The following is a 19,033-nucleotide window of genomic DNA, read 5'->3' on the forward strand; positions in this document are numbered from 1 at the left end:
CAGCTCACCCTAAAGCAGTCACCCATCTTTGGCATAGGGGAGGGCTCTCCAAGCTCCACTGACTGTGTTGGCCTACCGCTGCATTGACTACCACAGGGACACAGTCACTCTGCAGATGTGGTGAGACCTGAACATAGGTGTCTTAGGAGGAGGAACACACCCAGGAGACTGTTGCAACCAGCAGTTATCTTGGAAGAGAAAGGTTTTTTCCATCTTTGCAGTGGGATTATGTGAATGGGAAATGCAGTACCGGGTGGGCGGGGAGCTGCACTGATCCTGCACGTGAAGGAATCATTTATTACTGGTCCCTGAGGACAACAGAAGAACTTCTGCAGCCTAGCCTCCCTGTCTAAGCGGGTCCTCATGATGCCCGATGAAGTGTGCATGTCCATACTGAAGCTTTCCTGAGCCTCTGGACTCAGTCCAATTGCTTATCTGCATAAAAGTAAAAGCTGAATAACTCCATGACCATTTGTCAAATTTGGTTGAAGCTGATTAATATGTTCAAAGCTATTATGGGAAGGGATTGACTGGCAGTACCAGTGACACAGAGTTCATTTCCCTGATAAACCAGGCTGAAGATGAATAACACAACCCAAAGGTGGTTGAGCGGAACAGGGCAGGAGGGACAGGCTCTGCAACTTAGAGGTCCCATTGCCTCAGAGGTCCCAAAATTAAGACAAGGGCTTTGATTTCCAAGGAAAATTCACCCCTTTGCAGAGGGCTTGTATCACCACCGTTAGGATAGCTCCTGGCTTGCACTGGAATCTTAAGGATCTAAACACTGCCTGGGACTATGTCTGAGCATGACCCATCTAGGCTAGCAACACACTTGGGGTTTCTCTATCCCCATTCTCAGATGAATGGCAATTTTTAGAGAGAAAATGAAATGGTTTGCTTCAAAACTAGAAAGATGTTGGTACTCCATTGGGAAGAACAAAAAATGCACGAGAAGGAGACTGTGGATGGGAACCAGAATGCGTCCAGCAGATGCTAAAAATCTTCGAAATGTGTTTGGTTTTTTTCTGAAAAAGTCACAGCTCTGTCCAAAAGAAATGAAAGATGGTGTTATTTTTTCCAGTAACTCAGGAATTCACCATCAGCTAATAAAGAGAAGCCATAGCTCGCAATACCTGATAAACTGTGCGTTTCCTGCTCTGCTTGAGTTTACATCTAAGACAGCTTTATCTTAAACTGTTCCTTTATGGAATTAACAAAAGCTGTTGTGCATAATTTGGTGCAATATAGGCAAAACGATACAATTCACTATTTACAGGCATGGGTAAGGGGTGGCTGTAGAAAATCTTGGCTCCTTACATTTCTGAATCACCCAGCTAGCTTGCCTGCAGGGAAGTTTGCTGAGAAGTGTGTGTCCTGTGTTGAGTTGCAGAACATGAATTTTGATGTTCCTTTCTAAATATTCTTTTCCACCCTTACTGCAAGAGTCAGGAACTGCTGGCAGGTAGCTTCAGTGCAGAGATGAAGCTGTAGAAACAAAAAAGTATCTATGTTTTCAAAAAAAGGATCACAGTCACATCTGAGGTCAGCTGTTTGGAGAGCACCCGACCATTGTCACACAAGTAGCAAGCTGTCTAGTGCCCACGATTGCCTGATTTTAACAGGCCAAATTTCATTTGAACTTCTAAATGTGTCAGTGGGTTTTAGATGAGGTCAAAAATGAGCTGTTGGGAGTCAGTTTCTTTGTAAACCTGAGTGGATGGAGGCAAAAACCCTTCCAAGTAGACTTTGCTGAGCAATGAGGGCTTTCATTCCCACATTACCACTACTTTCCTGTTGGTTTAATTCCTGAACCACTTTCTTTTTTGATCTTCAGAAACGAGTTCAGACCCTGGGTAGATGTCAAACCTGTGAAAGCTATAAAAGCGAAGGCCCAGTACAAACCACCAGAGGAGAAAATGACCCATGAAACCAGTTACAGCGCTCAGTTCAAGGGGGAAACCAGTAAGCCTGCTCCAGCTGATAATAAATTCCTGGAGCGCAGAAGGATACGCACTCTCTACAGCGAACCCTACAAAGAACCGCCAAAGGTGAGAAATGCGGCAGAAGGGACCCAGGGCCGTCACTGCTCCTGGTGGGACATGTCCAACACAGTAAGGCTGGGCTGAACGCTGCCTGCTGTCATTCCCCTGTGCAGCGTCTTCATTTCCAGCCAGCGGGTGCTTCTGGGGATCCACCTTGGAGGTGGTGGTGGATGAAAAACTGAACATGAACCGGCAATGTGCGCTGGCAGCCCAGCAAGCCAACCCCACCCTGGGCTGCATCCCCAGCAGCGTGGCCAGCAGGGCGAGGGAGGGGATTCTGCCCCTCTGCTCCGCTCTGGGCAGACCCCACCTGCAGCCCTGCGCCCAGCTCTGGGGCCCTCAGCACAAGGAGGACACGGAGCTGTTGGAGCGGGGCCAGAGGAGGCCACCAAAATGATCCGAGGGCTGGAGCCCCTCTGCTCCGAGGCCAGGCTGGGGGAGTTGGGGTTGTTCAGCCTAGAGGAAAAGGCTCCAGGAAGACCTTATAGCAGCCTTCCAGTACTTAAGTGGGGCCTACAGGAAAGACGGAGAGGGACTCATCAGGGAGTGGAGGGATAGGGTGAGGGGTAACAGTTTTAAACTGAAAGAGGGTAGATTGTAGATTTAGATTAGATATTAGGAAGAAATTCTTTACTGTGAGGGTGGTGAGGCACTGGCACAGGTTGCCCAGAGAAGTTGTGGATGCCCCCTCCAGTGTTCAAGGCCAGGTTGGACAGGGCTTTGAGCAATCTAATCTGGTTAAAGCTGTCCCTGCTCACTGCAGGGGGGGTGGGCTAGATGATCTTTAAGGTCCCTTCCAACCCAAACCATTCCGTGATTTTATGGGCTCTAGTACAGGTTGATGTACTTTGGAGAGAATACTGCCCTACATCAAGCTGTAAAGAAGTGAGGGTAGGGCCCAACTGAAGAGGTTTTTGTGTTGTCATTTCCCAGGTGATTATCTAGGCAGCTTTCTCTTTCTCCCTCCAAAACTATAGGCACCCCACATCACACTTTATCCCAGGAACGACATGGTAAGAGCCAGTTCTTCATCTGCAATTAATTCAGAGTGCTTCACAGATTTTGACAGTAAGCATTTTTGGCTTTGATTAGATGGAGGACATGTCTCGAGAAGGGTCTGGGCTGAAATGTCTTCCAGCCTTGTTTTCTAGTAGCAGTGGAGGATCTGCATATAAATGGAGTCAGTCTGTGCAGTTTTAGTCTTTCCCAGAGTTTGTAAGTGCTTAGATTTGTGAGGTGTCAGAGGGATGTCAGGGCCAGCATGGAGGAGCTGAAGGCTTCTGTTCCTCCTTAATTTTGAAAGTGTCCTCCCTACTTTGGGGGCTGTAGAAACAAGTGGATGCAAGACGGTGTTGTGGACTTTGCTCAGGTGCAACTCGGTGTCCTATGCCCCAGCTACCACAAACAATGTATTGTATCAATCTGTTAGGGACAAGCACACTGAGGAGTCATGTCCTGGAAGAGTCGTGGGGATTTGTACCAGCCTCATTGTCCTGAGCATCATTTCTCTGCTTCAAATCCAGGGAGAGACAATCCCCTCTGGGCTTGCAAAACCCCTCTTGAAGTTGGAGGGCAGGGTGTAGCTGAGTACATAAGTAACATTCATGCTGTTTCTGATCTAAATCCTGTTTCCTACCTGTCCTTGTGTCTCTCTTTCTCTCTCTCTCTCTCCATCTCTATGTTGTCGTTTTGCATGTCGCCCTCCATGCAGGTGGAAAAGCCTAGCGTAAAGCCTTCCAAACCAAAAAAGACCACAACAAGCCATAAACCCCTGAAAAAGGCCAAAGACAAGCAGATTGCATCTGGCCGGGCTGCCAAGAAAAAGAGCGCCGAGACCTCCAACACAGCAAAGCCAGAGGACAAGGAGAAAAGTAAAGAGATGAACAATAAACTGGCTGAGGCAAAAGAGTAAATGTCACTGCACTTTCCTTTCTTTCTCTTTTTTTTCCTTTTCTTTCTTTCCTTTCTTTCTTTCTTTCCTTTCTTTTTCCTTTGATTAAATAAAGGCCACAAAATTAATTAGAGGCTTCTAATCTGCTTTTTGTTCTGATTCTATTAGAAGCTTTTCTGTTTTATTTCCAAGGAGGATTAGGGAATCCTTGTTTCTGAGGTCAGGTTGTTCTGCTTTGCCTGCACAACACGGCTCTGCACAGAGTGAGGGATGTGGGAATGCACAAGTGGGGTCGTAGGAGATGAAGATGATGGATCAACCGTGATTGCATCCAACAGCCTGTCCCTTTCCTCAGGCTTGGTCCTTCAACATGTTGACGGCACGGAAGTGCCCGTCGAGCCATGGAGGCTGTGCTGTCATCCCATGAGGCCCTTTTGAGGTTGGCCGTTGTTTGGTCATCTCCCACTGGTGTCAGCAGGTGAAAGGTTTTGGAGGCAGAGAGGATCAGAGGTTCATTTGTGGTGCCATGGATTGGCCATAAATCCGCTAGAATCGGTGTGGCCAAGAGCAAATTCCCCTGGTGACACCAGTGGGACTTTTGCTCCAAGAAGCAACAGGGACAGAGATCCCATGCAAATAAAGGGCCTGTTCTTCCCCCATGGTAGCTGGGGGTTAGTTCTAGCTGCATCAAGGCAGCTTCACCCATTAACACCACTCAAAAGACTTGATTTAAAAAAAAAAAAAGAGTGAGGGAAGGCGCAGAGAGCAGTGAAGACTTCCCAAGCATGTGGCAGGTCAGACTAGGTTATCAGCAGGCTGTTCTTCCCTATTGTTTTCCCTAGGTTATGGATCTTTTTTGTTATTCCTGGTTTGTTTTGAATCTTGGTCTGCTTTCTTCACTTCTGGGGTGCCAGTAGACAGAGCTAGGTTTCAGAAAGAGGTTTAGTTTGCAGACGTGGCCTTCCAAGGGGTAGAAAGAAAGAAGTCACCAAGGTTGGCTAGAGCTGTCAGCCCCCATTGTTTTGATTCTACCAGCTGTTGGAGTTCATGTTGGCTCGTAAGCATCCTAAGAGGGCCGTAAACCAGTTGCTGGGATCCCCAGACTCCCTCCAGGCAAGATCTCAGGGTTTCAATCCTATTTATTGTGCTCTTACTCTATGAAATCCCCATGCCCAGCAAGACCAGCTTGGAAGCTGTAGAAACAGTGGGACCATTGGTCAGCGAGTATGAACTAGCCCAACAGACTGGCATTGCATACCCCAAAATTTGGGCCATTGAGTCAATGGGAGCTGGGAGAGGTACAGTCCCAATCCAAATTTGCGTGCCTAGCTCCTGGATTGGGTCCTAAATATGCAAGGATTAATCTTGATCCCACCAAACCGAGCTGTTAAACTCTCCAGTAGCAGAGTAGCTGCAAGTCAAGATGCACGGTTCGTCTTTATTTTTGCAGCTCAATATTTCTATCCTAATGCACAGTCCAGCTTGAAACTTTCAGAGAACAGACAATTGGGAAGAACGAAGAGAGAGATGGGAAGTAGGGTAGAGAGGCGGTGTAAGAGGAGAGTATCAGATCTGTGTTGCTGTAGAGGTGTTTGAATGAGGCAAGTCTTGCTGCTAGGATATTTTAGAAATGTGAAACTATCTAACAGAAAAAGGGATGGGCCAGGAGAGTGAGGAGACCCATATCTGGGGTCTCACCCCATCAGAATTGGGTCTTTTGGAAACATAAATGACTGGTGGGCTACAAGGCTGAGAGAAAGTTTCCAAAGAGGAGGAAAGCTCTGCGGTATACAGATAGTGACATTTGCTGGCCTTAGTAATGAATAAATGCCAAGTTCAGTGTATTGTGTGATGTGTCCTGTTTGCCTTGCGCTAACAGCCTAAAGCTTTGAGTATAAGTGTAGTGTTCTGAATTCAGTGGTGTATTTCCAAGCTTAGCTGTGTTAGAACTGTGTGCTATGAGCTAGTCAGGTTGTGTATGTGGAAAATATATATTCATATATAGAAATATATATATTTAAACCTCCAATGTTTAGGAGGAAACCAGGGAAATCCTCCAGGAAGTAAAACTGTGGAAATCTTTGCGAATGTGGTGCATTTTTTGATGTGCATGCTCCATGGAGACGCTGACCTGTCCATATTGACCATTGCTTTTCTGAGTGCTCAGAAGCCCCTGCAGCACCGCTTGAGTGCAGAGCTCAGCTCTGTCTCCAGAGCAGCTCAGCGAAAGGCTTGCATTGAGCTGGTGGAGAGGAGTGCCGCTCACAGCTCTTCCCACCCCGTCGCCCAAGGGACAACTGGCCAGAGAAGCCTGAGCTTCCAAGACTTGGTGTGATTCCTTGGCATTTAGATGCCTCATCTATCTTCACACTCCTCAGTAATGTCCTTTCCTATCATGGGATATAGCAACAGCCGTGAAGATGATGGGTCACAGCAGGCAGGACATGTCAGGAAGGCACGTAGACAGTTACCAATAGTCCAACACACCAATCTCACTGTACATAAGGAAAGACCATGCCAAACGATTCTTCCAATTATTTTTTGGCCCAAAGCTTCACATTCAAAGAGACAGCACACCTGCCACCATTTCACCTTGAATTCAATGGGAATTTAGCCCTTGACTTAAAGGGTAACCAAATTTTGCCCAAGGAACATCATTAAGATGCTCAGACCACCTAATCGAAGCATCTCCGTGACTCTGGAACAACTGCTCATCATCTAGGGCTTCAGGGTTGCTTCTTCTCAATGAAGAGCATCCATCACGGTGTTTGAATGAAACATGCACAGTGAGTGGTCAGAATTTGGCCTTATGTTTCCTTAATACATGAAGTTTTTGGTGGCACATAACTACAAAGCTAGGTATGATGTGCTAGCCAGTGGTCTAAATTCCCTCTCTAGTGAAGGAACTTTCCAAGGGCCATTGAACTACCTATTTTGGACACCTCTCTTTGGGTGGGATGAATGATCCTTGGAAGGTTTCAATCTTTGCAGAAAGAACCTGGAAGACTGGTAGGGCCTGGGGACCTCCCTCTCAGACAGCAAGAAAATAGGGAGATAAATCCTGCCCTTTGCTCCATGTGCACCAGGTCCTCAGCATCCAAGCACACAGTTTAGCATTACATTGAATGCCAGGAAGTGCAGCAGAGTCAGGCCTCAGGGTGAAATCCTGCATTGCTCTACCTTCCACAGACTTTATGCCCATCCGACTCACTCAGGTTTATCAGAAAGGAGACCAAATCTCTGCTGTTTCAAGTTCACTTTGGACTCTGAGCTTGTCGATCCCACTGGGAAAGAGTGCTCTGCTGTTCTGTGTTTCCAGCTACCACAATGCTGATTCTGTTTCACCGCTAATTTGTAATATGTTTTGCTTTCCTTGTAAAAAAAAGAGAAATGTTTTGCTTTTTACCCTGTGAAAGTTCCTATGCTGTCTATTGCTTGCTTTCTCATTTTCACTGTATTGTACTGTTACTCCTTTCTGCAAAATGGTGCTAATTGCTGACTGAGCTCCTGTCTTCTGACTGCTTTGCACACCGATCACCTGCTTCTTCATTTGCAACGCGTCTAGTGTAAAAACATGGCTCCCATGAATTCCACAAACTCTTGCCTCTTGGAGGCAGATAGGAAGTGTCTAATTAATATTTTGTGGCCTGGGTTTGGTTGCATATCACAAATTGTCTCTTGTAATGTGTTAAGCACACCTCCTCGTGGTGCTTTTTCATTCTTGCTGTTCTAATGAGAATGACACACACACACAAACACACACACACACAAATTAATGTATAGCCAATTGATTGTGACGTGCTTGTGATCTTTGCTTGCTCAAAGGGTTTTTTTTTTCCAATGATAAATAAATGCTAAAGACGAATACCACCTCCTTGATCTTGTTTTCTCGATAAGAAGCGCAGTTAAGTGAAAGAAACCCCTTCCAACTGTAATCAGATTTGTGTTGCTTAGAGCCGCCACTTCCATGCCTGCCGTAGGGACAACTGAGCTGTCACAGTCTGACTCTTTAGATGGCTGCTAACCTCAGACTAGCCTGACGCGAGAGCTAAGCGTTTGCAAATGTGAAGATGGACAGTGAAGTCATGTGGACGGAGCAGGTAGTTTGCTTTTATTTTCTGTACATATGGCGTCTCGAGCAGAGGGTTGGTGCGGCGAGTGCCCTGCACGCAGGCTGCTGCTGCACCTTGCTCGTGTCCACGTTGCGCTGGATCAGGGAGCAGAAACTGAGCCCCATGGAGAGCTGGAGGGAGGGGAGGTGCTGTGGATGAGGTCACTTAATCACATACCCTTTTCCAACTGCCTACAGCTTTTGCTTTGGCCCAAAACCACCTGAAAGGCCCATGAGAGGGGTCAAGAATCCTTATTGAAAGGAGGTGGCAAATTCTTGGGTTGAGCAGTTTCAGCGTGCTGCAAGCCTAGCCACCGTTGAACAGGCATTTGGCAGTGTCTGTGGAAGTGCAAAGCACTGATTTTATATTAATGAAAGCGTTTGCTATCTGGAGAAAATGATGGTTGAGAAGAAGGTAGGGCTGAGGGCACAATTTTATTTTAAATGGTGAACCCTAATCTTAGTTTCATCTCTTTTTTCTTTTAATTAGCCCGTAAGCTCCTACCTGCAATTTTTATTTTTAATCATGTTTTCTCTTTTAATGAATATGCCAATAGCATCCCCACCAACCTGGGGAAAATTGTCTGCATTGGGGTTGTATTTTGAAATCTTTCCTCCAACATAGCTCTGCTGACTTCCATGGAGCACCGACCCTTTTCTGCCTTACCGTTTCTGGGTGCTATTTCTCATCCCTGCCTGGTTTAGAAATCACTTTCTGAATTTATTCCATCTGTGACTACATGCTAACAGTGCTGCTTTCTGATGTCCTGCCGTATCACCCTGCCTTCCCTCTCCCTTCCCCACCAGCTTCATCCATTCATCGATCACACATAACTATATGATCTTCAAAGTGTTTCAGCTGAGCTTCAGGTCCGGGAATTTATCATTTCACCCCTCCACAGCTGGTATTGGAGAAAATGTTCATTCTTAAAAGACTGGTCGTTGATGGGGCTTATCTGTAACAATCCATGTTGGCCAACAAAATGTTTCTCCCGTGACACAGGTATGGGGTCTGTTCCATACTGCAGCATGGATGGGTGATCCATCTGGTCCCACCCAGCTGCCCACACTCAGTGCTGGAAAATGTGCCCTTGCTGTCCTATTGCGCTCTGAACTTCCTCAGCATTGCAAAGCCTAAACACCCAAAGGGGCAAGATGCGTTTCTAAGAGACAGTAGGACCTACTGGGCTGATGACAGGCATGGGGACCTGGGCTCCCTGGTCTTTAACCATCGCTGTCTGAACCCGCTGCTACCGACTCACTCCTTAATCTTAGCCAAGTCATTAATGACTGGCACTGCCCACCTTTTTCCAAGGGTTGTTGTGAGAACGATGCCTGTGCAAAGCACTAGAGGTGGGTTACTAAAAATGAAATGCTTTGTCTTATAAAAGCATTTAGTGTGGAGGGGCTGGCTGGAGTAAAAATAGTCCTAATTGTCAGTGTTGGTGTCTGGTGAGGGGACAAGGAGGGGAGAGAAAATATTGGCATGTTGAATTTAAAAGAGTCAAGCCTGCTTCTCATGCTCTTAATAACGGAGCGTCTTGAGTGTGGCTTTGCAGAGGTGTCGCTTCGATTGCACAGGGTGTGAGCAGCCCCATGAGGGGTGGCCAGCATATTTCTGATTTTAATCAGTTGCTTTCAAATACATCATGTGCTGAGGGCTTCAGCACACACCCCCGAAGACTTGTGCATGGGTGGATGAAGAGGTTCCTGCCTGATGCTTTTCATCCCTCCATCCCGTTCCCCTGCATCAGATGGGAACTTAAGTGCCTTGGGCATGGGACTGAGATTCACTGATTCTACCACTTCCAAATCTCTGAGCTTCCTTTGAAAACCTCAGTTTTCATTATTACAGCCCTGACTGGTAAAGTAAGGTCAAAGGATGAGTACGGATATTTCATCAGCTGACATGTCAGCCCTTGTACAAATGCAGCCTCTTGTGTCACAATAACCTTTGGATTTAGGGTTTATTTAGAGATGTGCCAGTGCAGGAGAGAAAGAGACTTTTTAAGAAGATGTCTCTGTCATAGCTGGTACCTCACAACGTCCGAGGAATAACCACCATCCCCAACAGCAATGGCAACATCAACTAAAGAAGAGGAGCTCTACAGGAAGAAGAAATTCCCTAGTATGAACGTGATGACATGGCCACGTTCAGCACTAAGAACAGTATCTTTTGCACAGTTGGAAAATATCGTGATGTTAGACATGGGCTTCAGCTCTCCCTGTTTCCAGCAGTGTCATGGTAAGTTTGATCCAACTGGTGATTTGACAGCCCACTTCCATTTGCCCTTATTCATGTGAGCTTTCTGGGTTGGGAGCAATTCCACTAATGCCACTGGGTCTACTCACAAGCTCAGAGGTCTGCAATGAGGGGTAACACAGCTCTGAGTACTTCAGGACTGATGGTTTATTGTGAACTATGGAGATTGCTTGTAAACAGTCTTAATTTCTGTTGCAGGGTGCCTTGGAAACAGTTCCCTAATCATGAGTGTCACGTGCAGGAGTTGTGAGCCCAAGGATAAAAGAAAAGCCTGCTAATGGATTGAAGGCATCTTCATGCTTTCGAAAACACCAGCTTTCCCTGCAGGGAGTCTTCTCCACAGAAACCGGCAGCAAGGACCAGCCGCCACAAAAACGATGGGTGAAGAGTAGTGACAGATCTTAGCGATATGTGAGACCACTGAGGAATAATAACCGTTCCTTCAATGCCAGCAGTTCAGTGGTATGACAGATGGAAAGGGGGAAACATTTCTGAAACCCCCTTGTCGTCATCTGCCCACCTCCACGCCACCCTAGCCTAAGACACGCAGCAACCTCAAGCCCCTGAGCAAAGCTAGCTATTCCCGTATCTCCTTGGGGAGCCAGAGACCTGCATGCCCTGCCTGGCTCTGAGAGAAGTTTGGAGAGCCGGGTCACCACCGAGGGTGAGGAGCATCCTCCACGGTGCGTGGTGGAGGGGAGCTGACCACTCAACGGCTGTGGCAGGCAGGTCTGTCCTCATCGGTTAAACAGCACCTGGGAGCACTTGATGGTGCCAGTAGGGAAATCCTGAGAGTAGTCCTTGGTCATTGGACTGACCTGCTCCTGGGCCTTGTTCATGAGTTAGTACCCAACTGAGGACCAGTTCAGCTGTGGCCACCTTGTTTGGAACCAAGAGATTTATCAGCAGGGACATGAGCCAGCAAGGCACCTTTAATCTAATGAAATAGCTAGTGCTTTGGAGTCGCAGGGCAGTGTCCCATTGCCCCTGCTCCCTCCCCTCTCCCCAAGTCTCATCGCTGATCAGACTTCTCTGTCCCTGTTGGCTCCTTCCCATGCAGTCTTCAATGCCCTCGCCACCCCACCAGACCCCATCTACCCGCCACGCCACTATTTCTTCTTGCCTTCAAAATCATTTTCCCTCCATCTTCCCTGTCAGCTTTTCAGTGTCAGTCCCACAGCTGCTTCTCCAACCCTTTGCTTTCGCCCATCTCTCCCCCTCCAGCACCTTTCCTATCCAGGTCATCCTAAATACCCAACTCTACCAGGGACCTTCTCCTTCCCATCCTCCCCGAGTTACTGTCTCATGTCCGGTCTTGTCTCTCTTGGACTGTAAGCCTTTTTCTTTGCCTGTACTGTGTCATAACGCTTACTGCTTAGAATAAACAATACCTCACCTACCAACTGCCCTTTCTCTCTCTCGTTTCTTGGTGTGGCTTCAGTAGATGTGTCTGCAAGTGCACTGTGTGTCTGTCCTCGTGGCCAGTTCAGCAGTCGGTCTTGCTGCCACAGCTCTATCCATAGTCTTTTGGGGTGGCTGTGCTCATGTTTTTGTTCCCTGGTACTTTCCTTTCTTTTTTACAGCCACAGAGACAAGCTTTGTTGTCTATGTTGGAGCCCAGCATATTCAGAGCTGCATGACCTTCTGTCCTTTGCAATTCTGGTGCATCTGATAAAGAGGTTGGCCTTTCTCCAGCTTCATGCAGAGGTGTCCTGGGCTGCCAGGTGGCTCAACAAATGCAGCAACTTGGGAGAATAAAGGAGAAATCTTGTAGCCCAGAGCAGAAGCAGCCAATGTTAAAGGAACTGCATTTCCCAGTGCAGTACAGAACACAGTGGGCAGAAGTGTGTCAGTGGAAATCCAAGCAGATGCACCTCTCGGGAAGAAGCAGAAGCTGGCTTAGCAGCAAGATATGTTTCAGAGGTGGATGCCCAGGAGGCTTCTTGTGGTTCAGAAGGTGCCCTGAACACCTGCTTCCTCCATCCCAGGCTCGACTAGACCTGCCCATGGTCCCTTCAACCTGTGAGTACAGCAGGGACCCGACTGCGACTGAGTCCCAGGTGGATCCTTTCTCCTTCCTTGTCCTAATTTGTTGCCTGAACATGCTAGTTTGGTTTGTGCTGGCTGGAGCTATGGAGATGGCGCTTCTTCCCAGCTCTGCTCCACACACATATGGAAAGATGCAGGAGCAGCTCAGGTCCTCTATCCTTACTGTGACCCTCACTGCCAGTGGTGTGACACCACCCTGCCAGAAAGCAGAGACTCCTTATCATGCTGAGTGAGCAGCTGAGCTCACAGCATGGCCATCAGTCTGGTTTCATGGGCCATCTGCAGAAGTTAGGTCTGAAGACCTAACTCAAGGCCAAACTCAAGCTGGTTGGTGGACATGGATGGGAGAAGGATCAAGCAGTGCTCGGTCCCCTGGGCTTCCTTCAGTGGTGCTGTGCAAGAGCAGACAGAAGAGATGAAATATGTGGGGAGGTCCAATCCTCCTCAGTGAGGAGCCTGGAGATTTCATCTAGGACAAGTGAGACCTGCAGCTGGGTTGTGCTTGACATCTCCAGGCTCTAGGGATTTCAGTGTAGATACTGGAAAGCAGCAGTGGGAAAGAGGATCCCTTGGTGTAGGTAATGCCCTGTCTCCTTTCCCATGTGTCACCATGGCCCACCGGCCGTGCTTTCACAGTGCTGACACCTCCTTCTCCAAACTCTGGACTCCAAGACTGAAGAAGCTATAGAACAACCTAAGACAGCAGCCAAAAATCTCAGCTGCACAGTTTTAGGGACTGAATGGTATTTGGGACAATATTCCTGCATGCCACTGGGGTCCCTAGCTGACCTTGGGGGTACAATGAAGTCTTCCAACATCTAAATTCCTGCTAGCAGAGCTCTTTGTAAGTGCTTTGTATAACTGCTGCTTTGCAGGTGGACATTTGTTTAAACTCTGAAATGCTGAGCTCCTTGCTGCTCACGCCTACATCAGGTCAGACTTCACAACCGGACACTTTCTTCTCCTTCAGCCCTTGCTGCCCCCAAACTGGTCCACATTTCCAGGGCACACCCAACCTATGCAAGCGATAGCAACCCCTCTGCTTGCTTAGATACAGACCCAGGCTGAAATTCTTCATTTCCCTGCTCTAACTTACAGCTTTAGCCCCACTATTTGATGCTGTTGCCTTTTCCAAGGAATGTAACTGAGACCACATATTGAGTACAACATTAAGGCCATTTGCCAGGACAAAGAAGACCTGTATTTTTGTCGCTGTTATCACAGACAGCAAACTTTGATGCACAAAGGGCCATAAAGCATTCAGCAGAGAGAAGCAACTCTCCATGTCCTGTAACCTAGTTGTTAATTGCATTTGCCCAGGACTTGATGAGTTCGTATCTTCTGAGGAACATGAATCTGCCACTGTCCTCCTGGGTGAGGGCCCTAACCAAAAGATCAGTTCCTCCACAGAGGAGAGCTCTCCCCTCATCTGAATTCTCTGGGAAAGAAAGGCCATATTTCATGGTTCTTCCAAAAAATGGACCTTCAGTGCCAAAATTCACAGCTAGATGTGCCTGGGGTTGTGTTGCTGTTCCTGAGCCATCAGGAGAGGATTCCTGGTGCTTCTAGTTGCTCTCGAAGTCAGCTTTTAATTTTCCATGTGCCTGGAGTTGGCTCTGTCTATACAGACTCATAACAGCTCCCCGATAGTTAAACTGCTTTCAATGAAGACAATTTTGCAGAGGAGGATAAACATCATCAGCTCTGTTTTGATATGAGGCCACCAAAACACCAAGACCCAAATCTGCAAAGGAACAGGGGTGAGCTGTGAGCAGGTCCTCCACATGTGTGAAGAACGGGATAACATTGCTGGAGCCCATCACCATCAGAGGCAAGTTTAGACCCCAAGTCACAAGAGCCCAGCTCCCTGCTGTACACCAGGACCAGCGAAGAGGAGACCATGCTATGTGTGCTTGTGGTCGTGATCCTTTCATTGTTTCCAGACACCAGGTGCTGCCTCTGGGAAATGAATCCCTGCTGAATTTTGTACTCTTTCTCAGCCGTAACCTGAGTAATGATCTGTCACCTCCAGTCCATCTCTTCTCCATTTCTCACCTTGTCACGTCACATAATTAACCTCTGCTGCACACATGAGTTTCACCAGGCAATGGTTTGCCACCGACAGCCCTCGTGAGAGCAAACATCTCCAAACTCTTTCCTCGCTTGGCTAAGACAAAGATCATTTGCAAATGTTGCTGTTTCTGTGTTAGGTCTTGTTACTTTTCAGGATCAGGCTTTCCTTTCAGCCCTTCAATTTTCACCCTCCCAGCTCACTCTTCCCAAGACTGGCACCCAGGGCTGGACCTCACTGTGCAGCCCTGCAGAGAGCAGCCAAGGCTGTTCTCCTGGTGAGAGACTGTGCAATGCTGTGTTGTCCCTGGATACCAGTTGCTGGGGGAAATAATGTAATTACCTCTCCCTCACACTCTTTCCAGTTTAAAACAGGTTCGGAATGAGCTTTACTGAGACAATCACACAATTAACTGTATTCAACGCAAACAAAGAGGAAGCCAGGGGATGGGGATGGGACACAGCCTCTTTCTCCTCCAGGAGACTGGGTCTTATAGCCAGCCTGCAATACATGGCTGAAGGATGCACACACTCATGAGAAAAGAACCAACAGATTAAAATGAAGACGTATCCACCATGCAAACGTGCACAGCATGCACCAGCTTTCATGGCTGCCTCAACAGAGAGGTACCACACCAAGGCTGCTGAGAGGAGTGAATTCCCCTGGTGAAATGTTGATGGAGGGTGATTTCAAACAGTTTATGTTCCTCCATGGAGGGATTATTTTGGCTTTCAAACTCTATTCTGAAGTGCAGGACAACAGCAAGAGCAGGGTTGGACACCAAGCCCAGGGAAGAGGTGGGATTAATCTGGCGTTCACCCACCTACAACGGGGAGCATCACTTGAGCACTGGCACAGAAGACCTGAGCTCAGGCTCCATAGTTACTGCATCCTCCCTTACTAGACCAGATGTGAAAATATGCTTGGAGGGGGTGGCTTGGCATCTGGAGTAGCTGCTGGCAAGGATGTGCAGGCATCTGCAGCCTTCTCCAGAGACCAGGCAACAGGTCCTGTCCTAGTAGATGTCTGTGCATGAGCAGCATGGACCTGGTCTGACCTGACAGTGGGGCATCTTTCCAAAGAGGACCTGCCCAGCATTTTCCCCTAATCCCTGATTTACAGTGCTGGGTTCACGTCATTCCCATAGGAACTGGCAGGTTGGAAGGACTCAGCAGTTTTCCTACATTGGGGCACAGGGGAAAGGCCATGTCAGCCTCTGCCAACATCTTCCAGCAGCAAATGTCTCTTCACTGTAAGCACAAAGGGCAGGATGAGGGTGAGTATTTGAGCAAGAGCTGTCCTGCGAGGGCTCTCCACATGGTCCTTCCCCATGAGCCTCTCACGCAGGGATGGTCTTACATATCTGGGTTGGGCTGGTTTCATGGGCCAAGGAGATGGTAACTAGCATTTCTTCTCCTGGCCCTGCTGTCAGCCTCTCCTTCCCTCCCTTAACCTGCAGGCTGGAACCATTCCCTACACAAAGCCAACATCAGGCTGGGGGACAAAGGGGACTTCCACAGTCCCTTAATGCAACTGCTGCGCAAAGGTGCCCATTTTGAAGCTGAGCAGGTTGCTCCTGCCTCTCCATCTGCTTTGTGCGGCCTCACAGATCCCTCCCCATCCATCACACACCTCTTCTCATCCCTGGAGATCCTCCTTCTCTTTGTCTCTCCTAATGAAGATTGATTCCCTCATTCCCTACAGGCCTTTCATTCCCCATCTCTCCCTCTGCATTTCAACTAGACCTGAACTTCCCTCCAGCACCTGTCCAGAGCTTCTCCTGGCAGCATCTACCCTAACTCCCAGGGTTTGTTCTCTTATGCTGCCATCCAAGACTACCCCAAATCCACTCTACAGGAGCTATAGTTTGCCTATAACATGGAAAGCATAATCAAAACTTGGTGCGTAGGCTGATGCAGCTCTGCTGTTTTACCCCAGGGACAGAGCTGGCCCCAGAGCTCGTCCCAACAGGGATTCAGTGCCTTGGTGCCACCACCATCACCTCCTGCTGTCTCCTGGGGACACTGAGGAGGAGGGGTGCTCTCAAATGGGGGTTAGCATGTGTTAGCTGGCCTTGCTTTCCTGTTGGTTGTTTTAACAGGCACCAGGTGCTTCCTGAGCAGCACAAGAGCTCCGGCTCCCCTGCATTACAGGGCTTTCACCATCCGCCCTGAGGGAAACAAACTGCTTCTTTGTGAGACAATTTTACAGTGAGGTGCTCGTTCGATGCAGGTTATAATCAATTGGCAAGCATTTTTCATAGCTGATGGGTGGGCCTGATTCTGGTCCCAGTTGAACCAGGGGCTGGTCAAAAAGTCAAGAGCCTCAGCGTTCCCAATTTTGTGGACATCCGTGGGTTTTGGACCAGGACCAGGTTCACCCACCAGCCTGAGGACATACCAAACAAGTGCGGGCTGCTTGGGGAGCGCTCTGCAGAGCCACTTGTCACGGGGCAAATACCAACTTGGGGGTGGCATTTTGTTGTTGTGCTCCAGCCCATTGCTCTGACAGCTTTGCAGTGATGCTCTTTCTCTGCTTCCAGGAGCCCTGAAAAAACCGCTGGTGCTACAGACCAAGAACCAAGTACCTTAGTGCAGGAGCAACGCACATGAAGTTGGCCACTTTCTTCTGAGCAGCAGTTGGAGCAAACGTATAGTCTGCATGAAATGTGTATCGTCTGGCTGGCATACAATAAAGCTGATGATCAGAGTTGAACAACAATTTCTCTTGTCTCTCAGGCACTGAGAAATCGCTGTCACCAGGATCTGTGTAATGCAGTTAGCATGTCTGTGCCTTGATTTATATTCAGTAAAGTCAGAGAAAGAAAAATGGGTCCAATTCTCCTTTTATTCATAGCTGTGAAATGGCACTGGTTTCAATGGGCTTTCTAGTTTACATGGGCAATAGAGAGATCAGATTCACTTCCATAATGCATGGAAGTTTCATACTGGATTTCTGAGATTATCCCGGAAGCCTAGTTGACAGGATCAGCAACTCTTTTCAAAAATCCTTGGAAGGTTTAATGACTATAAATTCTTAACTGCTGTCAGGAACTCACATTTGGACGTCGCCAGGTTAAGTAGGCCTTGTGCAACATCTGGCAGATCCCCTTGTCATTGTGTCATAGCCAAGAACATCTCAGACCTTTTTCAGTTTGTTCAATTTGCCGTTTAGGGCAAATGCTGGACGAGACACCAAAATGTGCTGGCAAATTAGTATTTCTTCTCAGCATTTTTCAAAAAATGTTTGATTGAAAAATTGTCAAGTAGGAACTGGAAATGTTGTAGGAGGAATGCAGCTGGTTCATGAGATTAGCAGGTCTGGTTGTTCTGTATGTCTGTCTTTTCTGGGTGAGGCTCTCTATGTCCATATGACATGCAGCACATGATGGGAGATGCAGTCCAGCCCTACAGCCTGTCCCCTATAGATAGCCAAGTGCATGAAGTACCCAGACTGCAGTTCCAGCAAGGCACTGGCCTGACACACTCCAATAAATAGTTCTAGGTTTAGGCTGAAGTGTTATAACACTTAGAGCCGGGATTTGCTTTACTTTCCGCAAGTGCTAACTTTAAGCAAAAGGCTGCTCTTCCTTCCCAAATTATTTATGCAAGGCTGCTACTTCATCAGAGGTGGGGAGAGCTGGACAGCATCCATGGAGCTCCAAAGCCCTCCAAAACCAGAGGGCATGGTTTGCTGGGTGTAGTTCAGAATGAAACTGCCTTGGAGAAGTCATGCAAGTATTTCAAAGTGAAAATGCAAGTCCATGATATACCTTATACTCCTCCTATATAACTACTCCTCCTATACAGACTCCTGTCCTGTGTAGGAGTAAATCAAGAGTGATTGCAGCAATGGCTGGATCAACTTTAAAATGAGTGTATGTTTTAGGAGATCCAATCTCCTTCACTTGCAGAGACCCTTGGTTACTACTTGGTTACTACTGCTATTTGCTATTCATATTATACCACTGCTAAGGCACCCTGTGATGACCAAAATCCCAAGGGTGCCAAAAGCTGTACAGACACAGGACAAAAAACATGGGGATCCACCCAAAGGACCTTGAAGGCAAAGCAGGAATTGCCTCATGCTCCTGATGTTCACATTGTGGTGAATTCTCTTTGGCAACAGGAAGGTTGGAAAGAACCTCCTTGTTAAAGGGATAAAATACAGAGGAATATTTGTAGTGACAGCGTTTGTACAAGCCAAGAAGAAATGAGGGTAAATCCAATCACTGAACCATTGCAAAGCACCTGCGAGAAGATGTGAATAGTAACTAATGAAATACTCAATACAAAGGGAAGTAGATTACATGCCTGGGAATAATTGCGCCAAGTATGTGCCTCGCTCAATAGCTGAAGGGTCCTTGTTACACATGATTAAGTAATTAACTTTTTTTGTGTATGATTACCATGATCACACAATTATTAGAGAGGAGCTCAGTCCAAAGCTCCAGCGCCAGACGTCGGTGGCCTGCAGGAGGTTTTGCTCCACATCCCTGGAGCTGCTGGTGTCCTGGGGAAGCAGGAGCTGGCAGGTGTCTGGCTGTTGCTCTCTGATGTCTCAGAGCCCATCACTTGGCTCTGAATCAGATGCACCTGAGGAAAAA

At 47.7% G+C, this 19,033-nt stretch overlaps 1 protein-coding gene across 1 annotated transcript in view; it reads left to right on the plus strand.

Annotated features, from left to right (window-relative positions):
• The window catches only part of MAP6 (microtubule associated protein 6), a 47,339-nt gene extending 30,300 nt beyond the window's left edge, over positions 1 to 17,039 (plus strand). Inside the window, exons 2-4 of the mRNA XM_075727719.1 lie at positions 1,835 to 2,048; positions 3,754 to 3,950; positions 16,970 to 17,039. Coding sequence (XP_075583834.1) covers positions 1,835 to 2,048; positions 3,754 to 3,950; positions 16,970 to 17,039 — 481 coding nt within the window. The remainder of the gene's footprint in view (positions 1 to 1,834; positions 2,049 to 3,753; positions 3,951 to 16,969) is intronic.
• The last annotated feature ends 1,994 nt before the right edge of the window (positions 17,040 to 19,033 follow it).

Source organism: Pelecanus crispus, chromosome 1, assembly GCF_030463565.1.
Source record: "Pelecanus crispus isolate bPelCri1 chromosome 1, bPelCri1.pri, whole genome shotgun sequence".
Taxonomy (NCBI): domain Eukaryota; kingdom Metazoa; phylum Chordata; class Aves; order Pelecaniformes; family Pelecanidae; genus Pelecanus; species Pelecanus crispus.